Source organism: Amaranthus tricolor, chromosome 2, assembly GCF_026212465.1.
Source record: "Amaranthus tricolor cultivar Red isolate AtriRed21 chromosome 2, ASM2621246v1, whole genome shotgun sequence".
In the NCBI taxonomy this organism is placed as follows: domain Eukaryota; kingdom Viridiplantae; phylum Streptophyta; class Magnoliopsida; order Caryophyllales; family Amaranthaceae; genus Amaranthus; species Amaranthus tricolor.
The window spans coordinates 5,156,669-5,178,400 of record NC_080048.1 but is presented as its reverse complement, the minus strand read 5'-3'; the positions used below and the strand labels follow the sequence as shown (position 1 = coordinate 5,178,400).

The 21,732-nt window shown below is 32.0% G+C and overlaps 2 protein-coding genes across 2 annotated transcripts; one reads left to right on the top strand and one right to left on the bottom strand.

Moving 5' to 3' along the window:
- The first annotated feature begins 2,814 nt into the window (after positions 1–2,814).
- Positions 2,815–7,332, top strand: LOC130806607 (phosphatidylinositol 4-kinase gamma 3-like). The gene is made up of 3 exons (XM_057671749.1): positions 2,815–3,163; positions 4,607–6,020; positions 6,620–7,332. Exons 2-3 carry the CDS (start codon positions 4,638–4,640, stop codon positions 7,016–7,018), a joined length of 1,782 nt encoding a protein of 593 aa, XP_057527732.1. The 5' UTR covers positions 2,815–3,163; positions 4,607–4,637; the 3' UTR covers positions 7,019–7,332.
- Positions 7,333–7,460: 128 nt separating this feature from the next.
- Positions 7,461–20,805, bottom strand: LOC130806608 (MADS-box protein FBP24-like). Its single transcript, XM_057671750.1, has 8 exons — positions 20,717–20,805; positions 19,808–20,016; positions 17,436–17,505; positions 16,097–16,261; positions 15,616–15,657; positions 15,405–15,446; positions 8,265–8,466; positions 7,461–7,558 (listed from the first exon to the last, which is right to left on the bottom strand). The coding sequence occupies exons 2-8, from the start codon at positions 19,990–19,992 to the stop codon at positions 7,554–7,556; spliced, it is 711 nt and encodes a 236-aa protein (XP_057527733.1). The 5' UTR covers positions 19,993–20,016; positions 20,717–20,805; the 3' UTR covers positions 7,461–7,553.
- Between the last annotated feature and the right edge of the window lie 927 nt (positions 20,806–21,732).

The window sequence follows — 21,732 nt, the reverse complement described above, 5'->3', positions numbered from 1 at the left end:
ATCCTTTCTAACAGATTACAACACTAATAAATCATAGTGGGAATCACAGATAACAAAAAAAGTGAGCTAAAATGAGAAAAAATATATGGATAAAAGTTAAAGAAAGTAGTGGAAAGACTACTTAAAATAGATATATTATAAGGTAAAAAGGACGAACTGAAATGAAAAGTGTACGTGATTTTTTAAGAGACAAGATAATACTATGAATAGTTGTTTTTTGATGCTTTTGATGAGTAGCGAAAGCATGGTGATGGTGTGGGTTCATTGCACTGCCTTAACTTTTTTGTACTGTTTCTTTCCAACCAAAGTTCTGTTTTCTGAGTTTTGTGTTTAGACATCTTTCTGTTAAATAGTATAGAGAATGTCCAAGCTCATTTGCCTTTTATGTAGCAAAATCTAAATCCAAGGTCTTGTGTTTGACTTTCACTCCTTAGTGGATGTTTAAAGCAATTTGTGAGTTTTTGGGCGATAGATTATACCATAAATTATAAATTATACTTAATTTTATAAGAAAATTTGTAATAGATGTTGATGTAAAGTATTTAAATGATTGGCTATTTGGAGAGTTTTTAAATATTTAAAAGATACGAACCATAAACTATGTTATACGTTATAATGGGAAACCTTCAATTTTAGATGGTTGTTCAGATGTGAGTTGGACTACAAATAAAGAGGATAATTCTTCAACTAGCGTTTGAGTGTTTGTTTATGGGGAAGGTACCATTTTATGATTATCAAAGAAACAAACACGCATAACGAATTTTACTATGGCTTTGGAGTTTATTGTTTTAGCATCAGCAAAATAAGAAAGCAAATTGGCTAAGAAATCTCATGTTTGATATACCATCCCTCAATGAACCCCATGTCACCTCATCCTCAACTCATCGGAACCTGATCACGATCATCACCATCACAACACTAGCGTTAGCCTCTCTCACCTCACCATAATCACCACTCACCTTGGCTTATGGTTATTGGCAAGTTAAATGATGTTTCTTCTTCTTTTATTACAAGTATGCTGAGAAAAGGAGAGGATTTGATGAAAATTGATTCCAAAATCTTATTTGTGGAAGACGATACTTACTCCAATTGATATAAGACCTGATTCTCTTTCCTTTAAGCGTGAATAAAGTATTTGTCACGCATCCAGTTAAGACTTCCCTGGCCCCAAAAAAAGAATAGGATAAATTCATGTGGTGATCTATGTTTTTGACTTTTCTACGTGGATGAAAAACAATTTTTATTCGTGTGGTGATAAACTTCTACCTTTCCATTTAAAAGATAAAAGGTAAAGAATTTTGTTAAATTTATGTTAATAATACCCATTTTAACGATTTTGTCATAAAAACATCGAGAATTGCGATCATCTTTATGAGGCACAATTTTTGAAAATTTATTCGAAATAAGTACTTATTTAACAAAGAACATAATCTCTTGTCTACAATATAAAAAAGTTAAAAGCTCAAAGTTACCACGCGGGTTAAAAAAATTTGTCAACCACAGGAAAACTCAAACACTTAGGCTTATTAGATAGAATTTCCCAAAAGAATATTAGCATAATTATAGGATTCGTGAACTAAGTTGTTGATATCAGCATAAATATTTTGTTATGAGTTTAATAATTCGAATTGAAATACAAAATATAAATTCTAACCATATATAAAACATAGATTAATAATTCAATATTTTGATTCAACTATTACAACTCCAAAACGACTCAATAAAAATTCATAAAACAACTCTATTTATTTATTATCTAAAAATGAAAAGAAAATAACTAACAAGGTAACAAGGATGATACTAATTGATGCTTAAATGTAGGGGTAATGACTGTCAAGTTAAAGTTAATTGATGCTTAATTGTAAATTTATTTTTTAGAAAATTTTAAGATGTAATTAATAATATAATACCTCAATTTGTTTTGTATTCTTGATATTTTAACCATGTTAAAAATATCTCTAATAAATCATATTACATAACAAAAAATAAAAATTATAACTAAAGTTAATTCAAATAATATCACAATATACATCAAAATATATTTTTTGGACCCTAAAAAAATTTGAGGTCATAGGCTAATACGGTGTACCCTTGTTACTCAACGACCATGCCTATCACTTTCCTAAGCCACTTGGTAATAAAAAAATGACGTTAGTGACTTTAAAAACATGTTGTTTAAGTACAACTTTCAATAAAAGGTCATGAGTTTGATTTTTATTTAGATTTTTTATTTCTGACCATACCTTGTAATAAAACAATAGTAGTAATTTTAAAAAGGAACATTTGTAAATAAATAATACTCTCAACTATTATTCATTGATTTAAATTACCCAAAATTATTATTTAACCCTATATACCCCAAGTATTGAAATACTTGTAAATAATACTCAACTATTATTGATTGCTCAAAATACTCTCAACTATTATTTAATGTTTGTATACCTCTAAATATTGAGATACTTAACCTTGAACACTATGCACATTATTTACAATCGACTGCTTTTGGGGTTTTTTGAGTTAATTAGCAATAGGGTATAAAGGTTAGATATCCTAATACTTAAGGGTATACAGGGTTAAATAATAGTTGATGGTATTTTAAGTCAATGATCAATAGTTAAGAGTATTATATCAAATTTTTCATTTTTAATGAGTTATTTTGAGATTATTTTGAGTCAATAATCAATAGTTGAGATGTATAAGTATTTCAATATCTAAAAATATACAAAGTTCAATAATACTTGAGCGTATTCTACGTCAATAAACACTATTTGAGAGTGTTTATTTACAAAATTCCGCAAGAAAAATGACCAAACTAATGAGAATTCTAGAACATCAAGAAAAGGGCGGAAACGCCGTTTAATTAAACGTCGTCAGGAACACAGAGTGGGTCCACTCCTATAAATTACTCCCACATCACCACCTTCTGTTCTTCACAGTTACTCCTACCTTCGTCTTCTTCAGTCCATTTGCATTTTCTTCGCATTTCATTTGTTCTCTCTCTAAAAAAAAGTGCCCAAAGAGAGAAAAAATTCTTTTAATCTTTAAAGAAATCTTCAAAATAATGGAGGATAATTACTAAAGTTTTTTGATGATCTTCTTTTGACTTAATTTTCTTTTCGAAGGTTTTGGCTTCGAGCTTTATCTTGCTATCATCTTTCTCTTTGTAAGTATTTCATTCTTTTGTAACTTTTCCTTTTTTTTGTAACGTCGCATTTGATTTTCTTCTTTCTTGTTTAATTTCAAATTTTGAATTTGAATTGTTGTGCAATAGTTAGTCAAGAAAATATGTTGTTTGTACTATAATTATAAAAAGCAGATTTGGTGAATGATTGCGATAGTTCAATCGCATTGTTGTTTTATAATCTGTTAATGGAAACAATATAACTGTCGTAGAAGAGTCATCTTATTTGGAAATTGATCTTTCAAAATGAAATATCCTTTGATTAAGTGCTTTAAGTTTTTAGCATGCGCTAGACTAGGGAGTGATCACCATTTTAAGTTAAAGTTTTTAATTAGATTAAATTTTTAAAATTCCATCTGTTTAGGTTTAAGATGGAATTGAATAAGTAATCTTGACATTTTCTCTGTCTTCTTTTTTATTCTAGATTAATTGACTAATGATAGTTGTTATCTGCAAATCTTTATGTAGAAATATGTGCTTTGAGGTTTTAATTATGTGTTAAACCACGTGAATTTGATGAACTTTTTAAGTGTTGTGAGATTTAATTCGATGTTGAATTAGATTTTCATAATCTTATGAATTTGTTCTAAATAAAGGTTGGAATTGAACAATTGATTCCTGCGTTTCATTTGTCTTTTAAAGAAAAATTTATGTATAAGTGTGTGTTTAGCAAATAGAGCTCTTTATTTTCGAGTGTGGTAGAATTTAGATGATAGCAGAAAGTTCATTTTTGTAAAAGACATAAGAACATGATAAATTTATGTTTGCGTAAAAAGATATATTAGGATATGCTAAATTTATGTTTGTTTGTTCTACACTCATGTAAATTATTGATAAAATATTTACAAGATGTTTGTATAACTTAAATTATATTCTTAGTTAAAATTATATTAAAAGTAAACAAAAATTTTGACTATCTAAACATGCAGTAATCAAAAATTTAAATTAATGTTCATATAATTATGTTAAGAAGTACTAAATATCCTTAAATAAAGTAAATAAGAAAGCAAAATAATGAGAAGATACACTGCCAACTTTATTAGCACTGCAGCCCACGAGATCTAGATTTGTTGGAAGCTTCCTTTTCCTTTAGGTAGAAGGATATGAGGTAAATGAAGAAATAATTATGGGGTTATATTGGTCATGTAAATGCATTAATCAGCGTAAGCAAAAGAATAGGCTACAATTTCCGGCGTTTTGCAATTCGGCTGATTCACTTGAACAAGCTCATTCAACAAACTCTTTTACTAAATATTTTTTAGCTTCAGCTAATTCACCCAATCAATTAAAAATCACCAATAAGTTGTTACCAAACAACCTCTAAGATAAGCTATTCTAATGACTGGTACTTATTTTGGATGTTAAGAAAATCTAAAATTGTTTGTGAATTTCGAAATAAGAATGTGTTTTTTGTGTGCAATGTAGGGTCAAAGGACTTTGATCAATTAAGTGTAGAATGTCTTTGGTGAGTGTTGCTCTTAGTCCGGCTCGAAAGGATTCCTTGACCATGCCAAGCTTTCTATCTAGTCAGGATGCCCATTTGGCCAATGAATCAATCCTTATATACCTGACTGTGGGTGGATTGGTTGATCCAATCCGTGTGTTGGAGACTGATTCAGTTGCTTCCGTGAAGCTTAAAATTCAAAATCACAAAGGATTTTTTGTGAAGAATCAGAAGCTGGTTTTTGATGGAAGAGCCCTGGATCGAAATGATTCCTGTGTTAGGGACTATGGGGTGGCTGATGGGAATGTCCTGCATTTGGTCCTTTGTCTTTCAAATGTTCAAGCTATTATTGTTAGGACTGTGTGTGGGGAAGAGTTTGAATTTCACATTGAGAGGAGCAGAAACGTGAAGTACTTGAAGCGGCAGATTGCTGAGAAAGGCAATGGTCTTTTCGATCTCAATGAGCAACAGTTGGTTTGTGATGGTGAGGAGCTTCAGGATCAGCATCAAATACAGGAGTATTGTAAGAACAATGATGCTGTGATTCACTTGCTAGCCAAAAAATCTGCCAAAGTGAGAGCTAAACCTTTTGAGAAGCACTTTGAAGTTCTGATTGTGGCTTCTGATCCACATGAGCAAGGAACTGATGAAATCATCAGAGATGGGTGCAAAAGGGGGATGCAACCTCTTCGTCCTCTGGACGAACTAAAAAAGCAGTTTTGTAGAGATATAATTTTAAAACATCTGACTATTAATCCTAAGATTGAGCTTCCTTTAGTGATTAGGCAGTTGATTAATTCTACTTTTCGTGGGTTGGATAAGGGAAACCACCCAGTTAGGTCTTCCGAGGGATGTGGAGGAGCATATTTCATGCTTGATCGAGATGGTCAAGAATACATCTCGGTTTTTAAACCTAATGATGAAGAGCCAATGGCTTTAAACAACCCTAAAGGTCTACCTGCGTCCAAGGATGGTGAGGGATTGAAAAAGGGCACTCAAGCGGGTGGAGGGGCTCTTCGTGAAGTTGCAGCATATATTTTGGATCATCCTAGGACTGGTGCTCGTTCTCTTTACCATTCTGAGGTTGGATTTGCTGGCATTCCACCTACAGCTATGGTAGAGTGTTTACATGAGGGCTTCTATCATCCTGATGGATATGAGGGTTCTCCTAAGAATGTGAAGATAGGTTCGCTTCAGATGTATATGAAGAATTCTGGGAGTTGTGAGGACATGGGTCCTAGTGCTTTTCCCATTGAAGAGGTGCACAAGATCTCTGTTCTGGATATCAGACTAGCTAACACAGACAGGCATGCTGGAAACATTCTGGTATCCCATGATCATGAAGGACAAATCGTGCTCATTCCGATTGATCATGGGTATTGTTTGCCTACGAAGGTAAATTCATTTTTATTCTCCATTTTAGTTTGTTTGTGATTCCCATCTAACTAGGCATATATAATAACATAGTGTTTAGTAATTACTATTTGCTGCTTAGTTCATTCTGATGAATTTAGGTTGCACTATTTGTTCAATTTTGAGTTTAATGTCCTTGCGATTAATTTCATGCTTTAGTGCATATGTTCCAAATGCCCTTATCTGTTGAGAAATTAGAAAGCTTTGTCCATCATTTTTGTCATGCCTTTATGTCCAAATCTGATGTGCAACTTGTGTGGCATGTTCATGTGAATACTGATTCTATTGGAATGACTGGGAAGCTTTTTCCGGAACATAAGTGGATGTGATGCAAGTCACTTTATTACAGTTTAGACTTTAGACGATTACTAGGCCCATATATTTCCATTTTGTGTTCAAATTCCGGTGCAAACTCCTACGGAAGTGTAGAAAATATGTGGCTAGTTTTGAATTTTGTTGGCATTAATGTAGGATACCAGAATATTGTAAACTTGGTAGTTGTCCGTCATACTAGGCTTTTCAGTGATCTTACTGATAGTGTATACAAATTCATCTGAATTTTGTGTTCCATTACCTTACAGTTTGAGGATTGTACATTTGACTGGCTCTACTGGCCTCAAGCACATCAGCAATACTCCCCTGAAACCATGAAGTACATAGAATCCCTTGACGCTGAAGAAGATATCAAGTTGCTGAAACTTCATGGATGGGACATGCCACCTGAGTGTGCTCGACTTTTCCGAGTTTCCACCATGCTCTTAAAGAAAGGTGCGGCAAGGGGGCTGACTCCATTTACCATCGGAAGCATCATGTGCAGGGAAACTCTGAAAAAGGAATCTGTGATCGAACAGATCATGCAAGAAGCCGAGAAAGCTTTTCTTCCAGGTTGGAGTGAAACTGCATTTCTCGAGACTGTCTCCTCAATCATGGATTGCAGACTTGATGAGCTCTCTTCAGAAGCCGTAATAGTAGATATGTGAAATGACTAGATTTAGACAACCTTAGATATATAATTGTATGTCGCAAATGAAACATAATCTTGGCTCTCTATCCTATATTTCGATGGCTGCGGAGTCTATGTAACTGTGTAGGTTGCTGGAACTTGCAAAACTACGACCTTCTTGTTCCTTGTTCGTACTGTTAGGACCTTGGTCTCCTAAGGAACTCCATCCTTTCTGGCTTGAGATTTTCTAGTGGTTTAGGGACAATGTGGAATGTTGTGAAATGCAAGTATCAGTGAAATCAATAATGTTGTGGTTTAATACAATATATTTGCAATTTGCAAAATAGACAGAAAATGGCAAATGAAGGATACTTATAGATTTATATGTATATAAATCAAATGATAGAGATTTGACACCACAATCAGAAAAGTCATACATCAGATCAGAGAAATTCTATTAAGGTTTGTAAAAACTAAAAAGCGGCATATATATATATAGCAAACTTTTGACAGTAGATTCCACATTTATGAAAACCATCAGCTGAGCTCCCTCCAGTCTTGCTTCTTTTCAGTCACTCTGAATAAATAAATACAATAATCAAATTATCAAGGAAATTAAATTGAAAATAAAATTCAATTACTTTTAAGTCGTGTCTGGTTTGATGAAAACAGTCTCATATCCAAATAATATATTTTTGTCCAATAATTTATCATGGATTCCTAAAAATTAATTCTTCTTGTCACTGGTGAAAATTAGGGCTCTCTAAGAAATGGGCATGGATTAATTCTCATATTTTTACCATATATTTAACTAACTTGTTAAAACAGTCTATTAAATTGATATTGAATTGCTTGGTTTTGATTCAAATGACGAATAGTTTATCATCCAATTATTCTCATTGTTTAGAAAATATTTTAAAAACACCACCTAAACATAAAATTTGATATTATTCTTATAACACTAAAGTAAAAAGATTATATTGAAATCCTAATTATAGAATATTATCCCAAATCTTAAACTAACATATAAAAACATTTTTAAATATATTGACTTTGAAATATTACTAATTTTAATAAATATGTGATTAAGAAAAAACTATTATTGTGAGAGATCGTTTTTCCTTGAAATAATCAAGGATTAGGAATCATATCCTCACGGTAGTATTTGTTGAGCTTTTTATCGTTTCATACAAAAATTTGTCGTTAACGAAACACAACCTTAAGGTAATGATGATGATCAATGATTAATAAAAAATAAACAGTAATTATTAAAAATCAATTACCATAATCTTGAAGATTAGGATGAGTGGGTTGAAGACGGTAGGGAAAAAAGTGATGAGGTGAAGAAGAAGAAGTAGCTAACTGTAGAACAGTGCTGCTGCTGCTGGGCTTATCCTGATGATCTCCTCCATACCCAATCATTGGCATCTGCCCCATTATTTGTTGTTGCTGCTGCTGCTCATGAAACTGTGCATCTCCCATCAACTATATATATTTACATTATACATAACAATCATTATTATATTATTATTATTATTATTATTATTATTATTATTAATTATTATTATTATTATTATTATTATTATTATTTGTTTATTTTTATTATAAGTATTGTTATGCATTCAATATCATAAAAAGGAACTTTTCAAGAACTTGGTATGAGCAGAGTAACGAGCTGAATAAGTTGAGCACCTACACACTTTTAATTACAAAAAGTTTGTCTCTGATAAATGTATGTCCTAAACTTGGTATTAGTCGAGTAAGTATTACTCCACACTCCTCAGCTTCCGCTTCACTCACTTCTAACTCGCGTTCTTTGAATTTAAGATACACTTTTTAACTCAGACTCCAAATAACCAAAGGGACAATTAGGATATGGATATTTTCTTTTATATTAGTTTTGACTCTTTTGCTTCAATTTTAAATACTTTCACATGGTAAAGGGTTTTTTTTTTTTTTTAAATACATTTAATATGCATGGCACTTCATGTCTTCATCTAAGACAAAAGCATAAAAAAAATTGAGAAGAAAAACTATAATGATTGACTTTGGAAACTAAACAACTACAATAGTAAATGCCAAAACCTTTATATCAACATATCAAGAAAAATACATTTTTTTTATAGAGTTGAACCACGTACTTTAAGTTTTATTTATAATAAAGATCAGTTAAACTACAAAAATATCAAAATCTTAATTTGTCCAAAGTTTAGACTAAAGTACAAATTGATTAAATTTTAATATCATGTCTTGAAATCATATGGAGTAATTTTTTAGAAGTCGTTTCGGTTTCGGTTTTTAGTATTTTAAAGCCACTTTAACGGTTTCTTAATTATAAGAAAAATTTATAATGACTAAGAACTCATTAAATTATTTACCCTTTTGATCAAAAAAAATATTTACCTTTTAAATTATATTCTTTTTATTTTCTAATATTCTTTCCATTTATAATATTTTACTTCAAGAAAAAAGAAATTTGACTAAGGTTTTTGAAAAATATATAGATAATAAATATATTTATGTGATATTTTGTTAGATTCATATTAATGTATATTTTTCTATTATAAGTTTTTATAATTTTTTATGATATATATATTAAAGCTCTAAAATTGTTTTGAGAATCCCTCCATGTAAGGGAGAGTTAAGGCGCAATTAATTCTTCTTATAAGTGGTGATAATTGAATTTCATGTTAAAAGTAGGTAAACCTCTTTTGTTTATGGTGACTCGAACTAAGTAAGTTGCCATGGGTTGAAGATGAATCATGAAGATGGAAGTCATGGACGTTCCAGTAGCAAAAGCCTGGTTGACTTCTGGTGGCCCAAGGTTGAAGACGAGTCGACTTTGAATGAAGAAAATGATAGATTTTTCCAAAGACTTTAGTCGAGTCGGCTTTCTTGGAAGAGGAAGGACCGCCGACTCGGCGGTGGAGTCTGCCAAAATCAAGTTTTTGTCCAGTGTGTAACGCCGACTCGACGTTTTGGTGTGAAGCTGCTGCAGTCGACTCGGCGGCGATTACGGGATCGAAGACAAGTCGTTTCTTCACGTTTTTGGGCCGGTTACTTGTTTTAATGTTTAATATAAATAATCTCCAATTATTAGGGTTAAGGTTTATCCTTAAAATATTGAGAGATCATAAGAGAGCCATTGTATAGTGTGATCAAATTTGATTCATCTTGTAATCTTTGCGTTCATAGTGAAATTATTCGATCTCGGTGCCGGTGGACGTAGCTATCACATTGATAGTGAACCACTTTAAATCTCTTGTGTCGTTTTTTTATTGTTTGCATTGAATTTTTTTATTGTTTCATTATTTTTCATCGATCTTGCTTCTGTTGTCGCACAATAATTGGTATCAGAGCTCAGGTTTTAGTCCTGGGATAGTTTTTTGATTGAAACAATAGCTGGAGTTTCTACAATAAGAATTGAGAAATTTACCGGGAAGAATAGCTTCGAGCTATGGCAAATAGAGATGAAGGCTTTGTTGAAACAACAACAAATCTGGCGTCCGTTGGCTCCAAAGAGTACTACCGCGGGGTTAGAAGACGGACTAGTTGATGGGCAATTAGTAGTAATGGAGGAAAAGGCTCATTCTATCATTTTGCTAACTTTGGATGATCATTTCATCATGGAGGTTGCTGATTAGACTACAGCGGCGGAATTATGGTTGAAATTAGAGTCATTGTATATGACTAAGTCGTTGACCAACAAATTATTACTAAAGCAGTGGTTGTTCAGCTTCCGAATGCAGTCAGGTACTCCCTTACGGGAACATCTTGAAAAACTTAACTCTATTTTTACTGGATTTGCGTAACTTAGATGTTTAGATAGATGATGAGGATGCTACGTTGATTTTACTTGCGTCTCTGCCATCTAGCTACGAGAATTTTGTTGAGTCTTTTGTTGTTCATAAGGACTCACAGACCTTAAAAGGAGTGAAGGCAACACTTCATACTAGGGAACTTCGTCGGAAAGCTATAGCTGATAAGGGGGAGAGTGACAGTGGGTTATTAGTTAAGTTCGGGAAGTCGAAAAAGAAAAGAGGGTTTAACAAAGGCAACAATACTAGGTCGGGTGCTGGGAACGACAATGAGGGATCTAGTAAGACTGCGGGGAAGACCTGTTATTACTATAAGGAACCAGGTCACTTTAGGGCTAATTATCCAGTGAAGAAGGGAAAGTCCAAGCTGCTATAATTGAGGAAAAACTGAAGGAGAACTATAATTCGGAGGAAGACTTGGCATTAGTGAGTTCTGCTAAGTTTAGGGATCTCTGATAATTGGGTTCTGGATTCGAGGTGTTCGTTCTATATGAGTCCGCGTCGAGACTGGTTTGACACGTATGAGTCTTGCAATGGGGGTACAGTTATTGTAGGTAACAATGCACCATGTAAGATTACGGGTATTGGGTCCATGAGATTGAGGATTAGTGATGGGTGATAGTTGACATTGACTAAGGTGCGGCATGTCCCTACTTTAGGGAAGAATCTGATTTCATTGGGTACCTGGATGATTTGGGGTACAATGGAGTTTTTTCGGGTGGGAAGCTGTCCATTTATCGAGGTTCTGAGTTGGTACTTAAGGGTATCAAGAGGAACACCCTTTATGTGTTTAAGGGTGTTACACTGTCTAGTTCTGCGATTTGCGCATCAGTGTCTCACCAGGAGATGACCAAGATTTGGCACATGAGGCTTAGTCATATGGGGGAGAAGGGGATGCATCTATTGTTTAAGAGGGGTTAACTATCCGGGATCAAGGTTGCCAACCTTGAATTTTGTGAGCATTGTGTGTTTGGGAAGAACCACAGGTCAAAGTTTAGCAAGGGTGCTCACATTACTGATGATGTGCTCGATTATATCTATTCAGATTGCTAGGGTCCATCTAGGATTGAAGGTATGAGAGGTTTTCGCTATTTTGTGTCATTTGTGGATGACAAGTCCCGATACACATGGCTTACGTTACTTAAGTCAAAGGATGAGGCCTTCAAAGTTTTTAAGCAATGGAAAGCTTTGGTGGAGAATCGACAGGATAGGAAGATCAAGAAGCTACGTATAGACAATGGGCTAGAGTTTTTGCAAAGAGAAGTTTAATCAGTTCTGCACAGATGAGGGTATTGGTCGGCTTTATACCGTCATTATGACACCACAACAGAAAGGTAATGTAGAACGGGTTAACCAGACACTGCTTGAGAGAGTTCGATGCATGCTCTCTAATGCAAGGTTAGGGAGGAGGTATTGGAGTGAAGCTGTGATGACAGCTTGTTATATCATCAATAGGGGTCCTCATTCGAGAATTGACTTTAAAATCCCGCTTGAGATCTGGAGTGGTAAGTTGCCTAATTTCTCTAATCTGAAGATCTTTGGTTGTGTTGCTTATTATCATGTTAGTGAGGGTAAGCTGGATCCACGAGCCAAGATGGGGTGTTTTGTTGGGTACAATGATGGTGTGAAGGGGTTTAGGATCTATTCACCTTTGGAGGGTCGAGTCATTATGAGTAGGGATGTTACTTTCGATGAAAGCACCATGTATTCCAAGAAGAGATCGAAGTCTTCTAATTTGTGGAAGGAACGGGAGAACTTGCTACAGACAGATAGGGTGCTTGAGGTACATCAGTCATCCATTGCTGATTTACCTCGAGTGATGATGATGCTGAGGTTCTAGTGTCGGGTAATCCTGAACCTGAGGTTGTTCCATCTTCTCCTAACTCTGGGGAGGAGGTGGAGTAGTCTAATCAGGGGTCATCTAATCAATCTGACACCATTCATAAGCGATCTAAATGAGTTATCAAGAAGCCTTTTAGGTTGATTGAAGAGATGGAAGGAATGAATTGCTTTGTTGAGAATTTGACAGGTTATGCATTGAGTGTAGCTGATGATGTGGAGCCATATGAACCTGTCATGTATAAACAAGCAATTAATTGTAGTGAGTCAGCACAATGGCTTACTGCAATGGGTGAAGAGATGCAGTCTCTTTACAAGAACAGAGTGTGGGAACTTGTGAAGGTACCGGAGGGGAGGAAGCTTGTAGGGTGCAAGTGGATTTTTAAGAAGAAAGAAGGGTCATCTGAATTTGAGAAAGTTCGTTTTAAGGCTAGGCTAGTTGCAAAGGGGTTCAGTAAGTAGAAGGGGTTGATTTTGTGGAGATTTTCTCACTGGTGGTTCGACATACTTCTATTTGTGTGCTATTGTCAATTGTAGCACATTATGACCTTGAACTGGAGCAGGTGGAGGTTAAGACGACCTTCCTCTATGGTGATTTGGAGGAGGAGATTTTGTTGAAGCAGCCTGAGGGATTCAAGATTCCAGGGAATGAGCACTATGCGTGCATGGACTTAAGCAATCCCCTTGGCAGTGATACAAGAAGTTTGATTCTTTTATGGTTTCGCATGGATTTGATAGGAACTCTTATGATTATTGTGTGTATCATAGTAAGTTGGATGATGGTTCCATGATTTATCTGTTGTTATATGTTGATGACATGCTTGTTGCCGCAAAGAATAAATCTGATGTTGTTAGACTTAAAGAATTGCTTAGCTCGGAATTTGACATGAAAGATTTGGGTCCAGCTAAGAAGATTTTGGGTATGGAGATTTATAGGGATCGGGCTAGGGGTAAGCTTTTCTTGACTCAAAAAAGTTACATCGAAAAGATTTTGTCTCGATTTGGGATGGAAAAATCGAAGCCTATAAGTACACCAACATCTGTGAGCTGCAAATTATCTTTGTCTATGTCACCTCAAACTGAGGAAGAGTTAGCATATATGTCTAGGGTTTCTTATGCCAACGCAGTTGGTTATTTGATGTATGCTATGGTTTATACTCGGCCGGATATTACGCATGCTGTTAGTGTTGTGAGTTGGTTCATGGCTCGACTTGGGAGAGAGCACTGACAGGGGTGAAAAGGATTTTTCGCTACTTGAGAGAGAGAACTGATATTGGTCTTGTGTATGGGAATGGTAAGGAGTGTTTGGTAACTGGGTATAGTGATTCTGATTATGTAGCTGATGTGGATACCAGGAGGTCGGTGACTGGGTATGTGTTCACTTTGGGTGGTTCTGTGGTTAGTTGGAAGTTTACGTTGCAGTCTTCGGTTATGTTGTCTACTACTGAAGCTGAGTACATGGCTTTAACTTTTGCAGCTAAGGAGTCTATTTGGCTCAAAGGCCTTGTGAGTGAACTGGGTATTGCACAAGATTTTGCTACGGTGTATTGTGATAGTCTAAGTGTCATTTGCTTAGCTAAAGATCAAGTGCACCATGATCGGACCAAACACATTGATGTCAGGTATCATTTTTTGCGTACTGACAAGAAGGTAAAGGTAAAGAAGATCGAGAGCGCTGACAACCTAGCTGATTTCTTTACTAAGTCTGTTCTATTTAGTAAGTTTAAACATTGCTTAGACTTGCTAAATATTGATTACTATGTGATGTAGTAGGCCCTTAGGGGCGATGTTGGGGAGCTCCTGTTGTAGACATGTTGACCTTAAGGTGGAGCTTCCTCGGGACTTGTGGTGTAAGTGGAGCATTATGAGTTGTTATACATGGTAACGAGTATGTGATGGGTCTTGGTTGGAGACTTGTCTGGATGAGTCCTGGTTGAAGACTTATCGGGATGTACGGCTTATGAATGAGCTTTGCGTCGGGTTTTGACTTGAGATATGTTCACTATGTGTTGATGAGATCGGTTGCTAACTATGAGTTTTTGTCAAGGTGGAGATTGTTGTTTATGGGGACTCGAACTAAGTAAGTTGTGATGGGTTGAAGATGAATCATGAAGATGGAAGTCATGGACATTCTAGTAGCAAAAGCCTAGTCGGCTTTGAATGAAGAAAATGATAGATTTTTCCAGAGATTTTAGTTGAGTTGGCTTTTGTGGAAGAGGAAGGACCGCCGACTTGGCGGTGGAGTCTGCCAAAATCACGTTTTTATCCAGTGTGTAACGCCGACTCAACGTTTTGGTGTGAAGCTGCTGCAGCTGACTCGGCGACAGTTACGGGATTGAAGACAAGTAGTTTCTTCACGTTTTTGGGCTGATTACTTGTTTTAATTAAGCATTAATTTCTTTTCTTTTGGTGTTTAATACAAATACTCTCCAATTATTAGGGTTAAAGTTTATCACAAAAATATAGAGAGATCACAAGAGAACCATTGTATAGTGTGATTGGAATTTGATTCATCTTGTAATCTTTGCGTTCATAGTGAAATTATTCGATTTTGGTGCCGGTGGACGTAGCTATCACATTGATAGTGAACCACTTTAAATCTCTTGTGTCGTTTTTTTATTGTTTGCATTGAATTTCTTTATTATTTCATTATTGTTCATCGATCTTGCTTCCGCTGTTGCAACAATCTCAATCACCAGATTAACTCAAAATTCTGAAAATTAAAGCAAAAAATAAATTTAACAATAGAGTTAATGATTTACTTACCCAACGATACATGTTACCATTATCAGCTTGAAGCATTTGTTCCTACAACATAATAGATACAAAAAACCAATATTAAATAAAGAAATCATTCATTTATCAACAACAAAACAACTAAAGTAATAATATGTTTAAATTAAAGTAATATATATAAAAAGAATAAAGTAATTTTGAAAAAGAATATATTATAAATCATTAATTTTATTTGGATAACCTTTCGGCGAAGATTTTCCAGTTGTTGTTGCATGAGTTGGCTCTGGAAAACCAGAAAATCAAACAATTACTCACCTCATTTTAACATAATAAAAATGTTGATAGTATACACTTTTTAATATACAAATTCTTAAATAAAATGATTTTATGGTGAAACTATTTTTATTGGGCTGATTCATGCATATTTATTGGATTAAAATGATCATTATAATTTTAAAGTAATTAAATAGATAAATTAGCTAATTATAAAGGGTTCATCTTATGATGAGAAGGTGTCATACAACTACACAAGACAACCTGTTTTTAATAAACTAGCTTAGAATTCAAATAATTATAAAAATTTTCAAAATTTCAATTTTTTAATAAATAAAAATAAAAGAATTTAGTGTAATGACTTCAAAATTATTATATTTTCTAATTTAATGAAGGTACAATAACATTACTATAAAAATATATAATGGTAGAGAAAATTAAATAAAAACCTTTTGAGCTCTAACAATGTTCAAAGAAGATTCAATTTGTTGTTCATGTTTGTGCAACTCCTCAAGGGGAAGTGAGCCGATTTCCTCACCCAAGTAGTGTCTAATGCTTTGCTCTGTGTTGTGAATGGCTTCTCTTAGTCCTTGTAGCTCCATATAGATTTCTTCCTGCATATTATAATATATTTTATGGACAATTTATTATCACAATATTTATAATTCTTAATGACTTAAATTCTTTTTTATTGTCTCTTATAATATATTATATGTCGGAGATGATAAGGGTAATTAACTTTTGGATCTTTTAAATTGTTTTTCTTTGTCTTTTAAAGGTAAAATTAGAATATTAAGTACAAATAATAAAAATTACATTACCTTTTCCAAAATATATTTATAAGTTATCTTATTTTCTTTTATTAAATTACATTTTTCGAAAACAATAATTATTGTAACTATGTTTTATAAAATATTTATGATAATAAATATAATAAAATTAATGGAAAAATATAAAAAGAATTAGATTTTTTGTCATCAATTTTTGAAATTGTGACAAGAATTTGGTTTATAGTTATTTTGGCAACAAACTGGCAATAAAAACGACAAAGATTTTGATGACAAGAATTTTTGTTGCCAGATGACTTTTAGCGACAAGATAACGACAATAAAAAGATTTGTTGCCAACCTTTTTTTGTAGTGCAATTATTTTAAGTCAGACGGTACAAACTCAAAGAAACTCTCCCGAACTATACATCCATTTAAATTAATGATGGAAATGCAAATCCTGCCTTTGAGTTTGCACCATATGACACAAATATGTGAGAGATTTTTAAGTCATATGGTGTAAACTCAAAGAAACGAAAAGAGTACATGTTATTCATATAGGTAATCCCTCAGCCTTTTGATTTTGGCTTAAAAGACAATTTTTCAATTGGCTTAAAAGTCACTACCAAACAATTTTTTGATTATTTAATCATTAAAAAATCAAAAACAAGTTACAAGCCAACAAAAAAAACCAATTGCCAATTATCTTAAGAAAGAGTTGACTTTATGGACTTTCATAGCAAATAACAAGCATACATGAATCAACTATCCATTTTATTACTCCATATTATAGTATATATCTAAACTAAATATAACAATTATAAGGAGAATAATAATATGAATGAAAAAAAATAATTATTTTCTATGTACAATTAGATTTGTAGTATTTACTATTAAAAATTTTCATATAAGAATTACAATATTTACTCTTAAAAAACTCTCATATAAATTTACGTAATGTAGCAATCTCAATAAAATGGATAGATATACTAAAATTGAGTTTGTAATATAACTAGCTTACACGATTATCATGTATTGGGATTTGAACTCCATGATTAGTCAGATACCTTTGTATGATTGGCTCCACCTCGCTTTTTCATCAAAAGAAAAGAAATGAGAACACAACAAATTAGGAGAAACAATTAGGTTTTAACTGGGAAAAATGAATTAAACCTTGAGAAATGCATTTTTTTTTTTAAGATCATAAGACCTTATATTATCTCTTTTTTATTATGTTGCTTCTACTTACGGGTTCACGTAATTTGAGTGGATCGAAACTCTTTTTTTTTTTTTTTGTTTTTTTTTTTTAATGTTAGCTTTTCTAGATTGTAGTATAATTTAAATTATATTCATTTTGTATCTTTTAATATGGTGCATTTTTTTAATTTGAGATACTCTATAATTTTACTACATTTCCTTTGCCTTTTCGTTTGTTTCATATTTTAAGTTTTTTAAAATTTTTAATTTTAGATAGAAGTATAATTTAAACTATTCTCATTTTGTTTCTTTTAATATGCATGCTACATTTTCTAATTTGAGATATTCCCATGATTTTGCTATATTTTATTTGATGAAATTTTTCAGATTTAACTTACGTATTTATTTTCTCTTTTGATGTCATTTACACAATTTAATTTCTTGTGTCTTTGCCCTATAATTCCAACATCCAAACAAAATTAAAATAGTTGGTATGAAATATAAATGTAATAATTTTACTAGGACAAAACAAGTGGTTAATTATAAAAGTTTAAATAAAAATTTATGTTAATTGGATTAAAATTATGATTAGTTACTTTTAAATTATGATTAATGTTGACGAGTAATGTAAGGAAAAAAAATTACACACATTCTTGAATGAGTGTGTCTAATACTTGGGTTAAATAGCTCAATTATAAAAACTTTTAGCATAATTGACTTTTTGTAAGAACTTGTCTCACAGTGAGACGGTCTTACATTAAGGTACAATAAACTTAAAATCAAAGTTTGATAAATGCAATTAAGCTTTTTTTCAAGTAAAAAACTCAAAAATCTAAACTCAATAGGTACCAATGGGACCTAATATTTGGTTTAGTTTTTAACTTCACTTCTAGCTAAATTTTCATTGGTTACATAAATAGTTAAATTTTAAGAAAATTATTTGAACTTAAATTTTACAATAAAAATAAGAAAATCAAGGGTTGGAATTAATTTTAGGGTGAAGTAAATTCAAAAAAAAGTTCTAACATCTATTTATTAGAGACTGATTAGAGAATTTCTGCTTGAGATTGAAAATTTATGTGCATTTTGCAATACAAATTCAAAATAGTAAAATCAACCAGATTTATGGAGGAAAAAGAATATTTAAAATGTTAATTATATAGCAAAATAAAATAATATTATTATTAGCTCATTTTACCTTGTTAGATCTGAAGTCAATATCAACCTAGCATATGCTATTAGTTCCTTATTTATTTATTTATTTTATTCACTTATCAGTCTAATTAAATTTACTACGTTTTCATTTTTAATGTGAAAACTTTTAATCATCAAATAATTAGAGTAAAAGAATATATTTAGAAAAGATTAATTACGATCATTAAAAAATCATCACATAGTCGCATCTAGCTTATAATCTGATATCAAATAAAAGATTTAACTTTAATTATATTATGAAAAAATAAGGATATTGGTCAAAGATTTAGAGTGCCAGAAATCTGCAGTTAAATTAAAAGAAAAACTGAGAAAAGTAATCATTTTTAAATCACATGAATATCATCAGAAAATTGATTGAGATGAAAGCCCTAGCTACTCACTCAGATGCACAATTAAGTATGCAACTTGTTCCATCACAATTTATGGTTCATCAACATGCAAAATTTAAACAATTTAGAACCAATTAAACTCATTAGATCTCCAATCACACTTAATTTTAAAAACCCAAATTATATTTATCATAATTCTCAACAATTAGTATTCACAAAATATATTGAGAATTATATATTGGTCTAATAGAAATGATGAGTCTAAAAAATATGATTAGTGGGTCAAAATTCATTAATAAAAATTTAGTAGGGTTAAATACTAAAAAAATTTCAAAAGAAATTTCCAAAATTTTCAAATGAATCTAAAGTTATTTTTCACAATTATAACAAAAGTTTGATTTTCATTAATTATAGAAATAGTTTATTTTTCTTTTCCTTTGGCTGTAAAAGATTATTCGGTCTTACTTCCCAAAATTAAACAATAGTTAGATTTATTTTCAGCAATAAGACTAAATATGTAAGTTTATTAATTTAAAAATAAATAATAATTGAGTGTATTTTTAGCGAATCGAGCAAAAGTTTTTGACAATTTTCCAAAAATTAATGACAAGATAAATTAAATAGTGTGAGAGAAAGAAAGAAAAAAAAAAACCTAGCATTGTGTGGGTAAGTATGGAGCTTGCCAGTTCCAGAAAAAACAATGAGAGCAATTTGAGCATCACAAAGAATGGCAAGTTCATTTGTTTTCTTCATGAGTCCTTGTCTACGCTTTGAAAATGTCACTTGTCTATTAGTCCTGTTCTCTATTCTCTTCATTTCTATCTTTCCTCTTCCCATGATTATGTGAATTTCCTCTTCTTCCTACAAAAGAATAATAAAAAAAAAAGGGTTAACACTTTACAATGGTAAAGTCTTAATTCCGAAAGACTGAGATCTAGGGTTAGCTATATGAACTAATAGATCAGCTTAAGTGATTATTATTCACATGAATTGGGGACGTACCCATCGAGAATTGATTTTTGGTTCATATTTTGAAATGTGACTAGGTTAATTATGGTGAATATATTATGAAGGGGAAATAGAAAGAAAAAAAATGTTTTTTTTTTGAAGGTCTACAAAAATGGAGATCTTGAAGAAGTAGAAATGATGTCAAGTATATGTGTAAGAAATAAAGAGAAAAAAATAACAAGATAAGGGAAGGTTTAGGAAGCTTTGAATAATTTTAACTAGAAAAAGAACTCATAAAATTCCAAGGTTAAAGGCGCAAATAAAACCCAACATAAGTAAATTTGTCAAAAATAAACATCATTTCCTCCCATAAAATTTCCAAGCAAACTAATGTAAAAGCACCACATTTAATACTAATTTATAGTATAAAAATATTATTATAATTAAGATTATAAAGAAAGAAACAAATGATCTTCAATGGTGATGAATTAAGGGCATTAAAAACAGGAAAATTATAATTACATTATGGAATTATATTTTTGAAAGTGATTATAATTTGAAGAGGGTGATCAAGAAAAAAAACAAGCAAAAAAAGTGTAAGAATTAAGTTTACCTTAAACACTTTTCTTCTTTCTCTATTTGTTTTCTCAATTTATACACATCAACCTAATTTGGGGTTTTTTTCATCTCTCTTACACTTCATGAACTATTCAACTCCTTAAGGAAATGATCACAAAAGGAAAAATTATTTATAAGAATAAATGTTGAGCTTTGTGGTTGTGTATGTTTTGAGAAGATGGTATTTGTTGGGGTAGCAAAAAAGAATTTTTTTTAAAAAAATTTAGTGGTGATCTCCCCATTTTTTCTATATGTGATTCGTCTTTTAACTCTCAATCTAAATTTTATTAATATTAATTTTTTATAGTATTTTTTATTTATACACATTTAAAAATATATTAAGAATTAAATTAGTGCAATAGATAGTGTTCAAAACTAAATAGGACATATATAGTGAAATACATGGATTATTTTTTATTTTAAATTTATATATAACGTGCGTGGAAGTGATATTTGTATCCGTTGCTTGATAGCTATATAGGGACAAATATCCATAGTTCTTTGATTACAGATTATACGACATTATATATTAAAACTTCTCATTGAAACAGTTGAACTTCTTATCAATATGAAGTTATAGATGATGTTTGTTATTATATGAGAATTGGCATTGGGTTAATGTTGCGCAAATCTGGCCCCATACGCCAAACCTGCGTCTAACGATATTAGGGTAATAAAATGTTGGTATATTGATCATAGAAGAGTGATACGATTGCTATAAAAAATTGACTTGATATATATTAATCGAAACAGAATATGACCCGACTTGAAATAACATACATATAAAAATCAAATCAGATTAATTATTGTACATACACGTACAGTTGAACTTATTAACCTAATCCAAAATACTCTATCCGAAATCTATGTAAACATCCGAATATACACCTCTGAATATAATGATAACATGAGATCAAATTCCGTCTTCGTGACTCTCTAATCTCAAGGATGAATAAAAAAAAAAAAAATAGATGGGTTATATGGTCTATTTAAAGTAAACCAACTTTATAG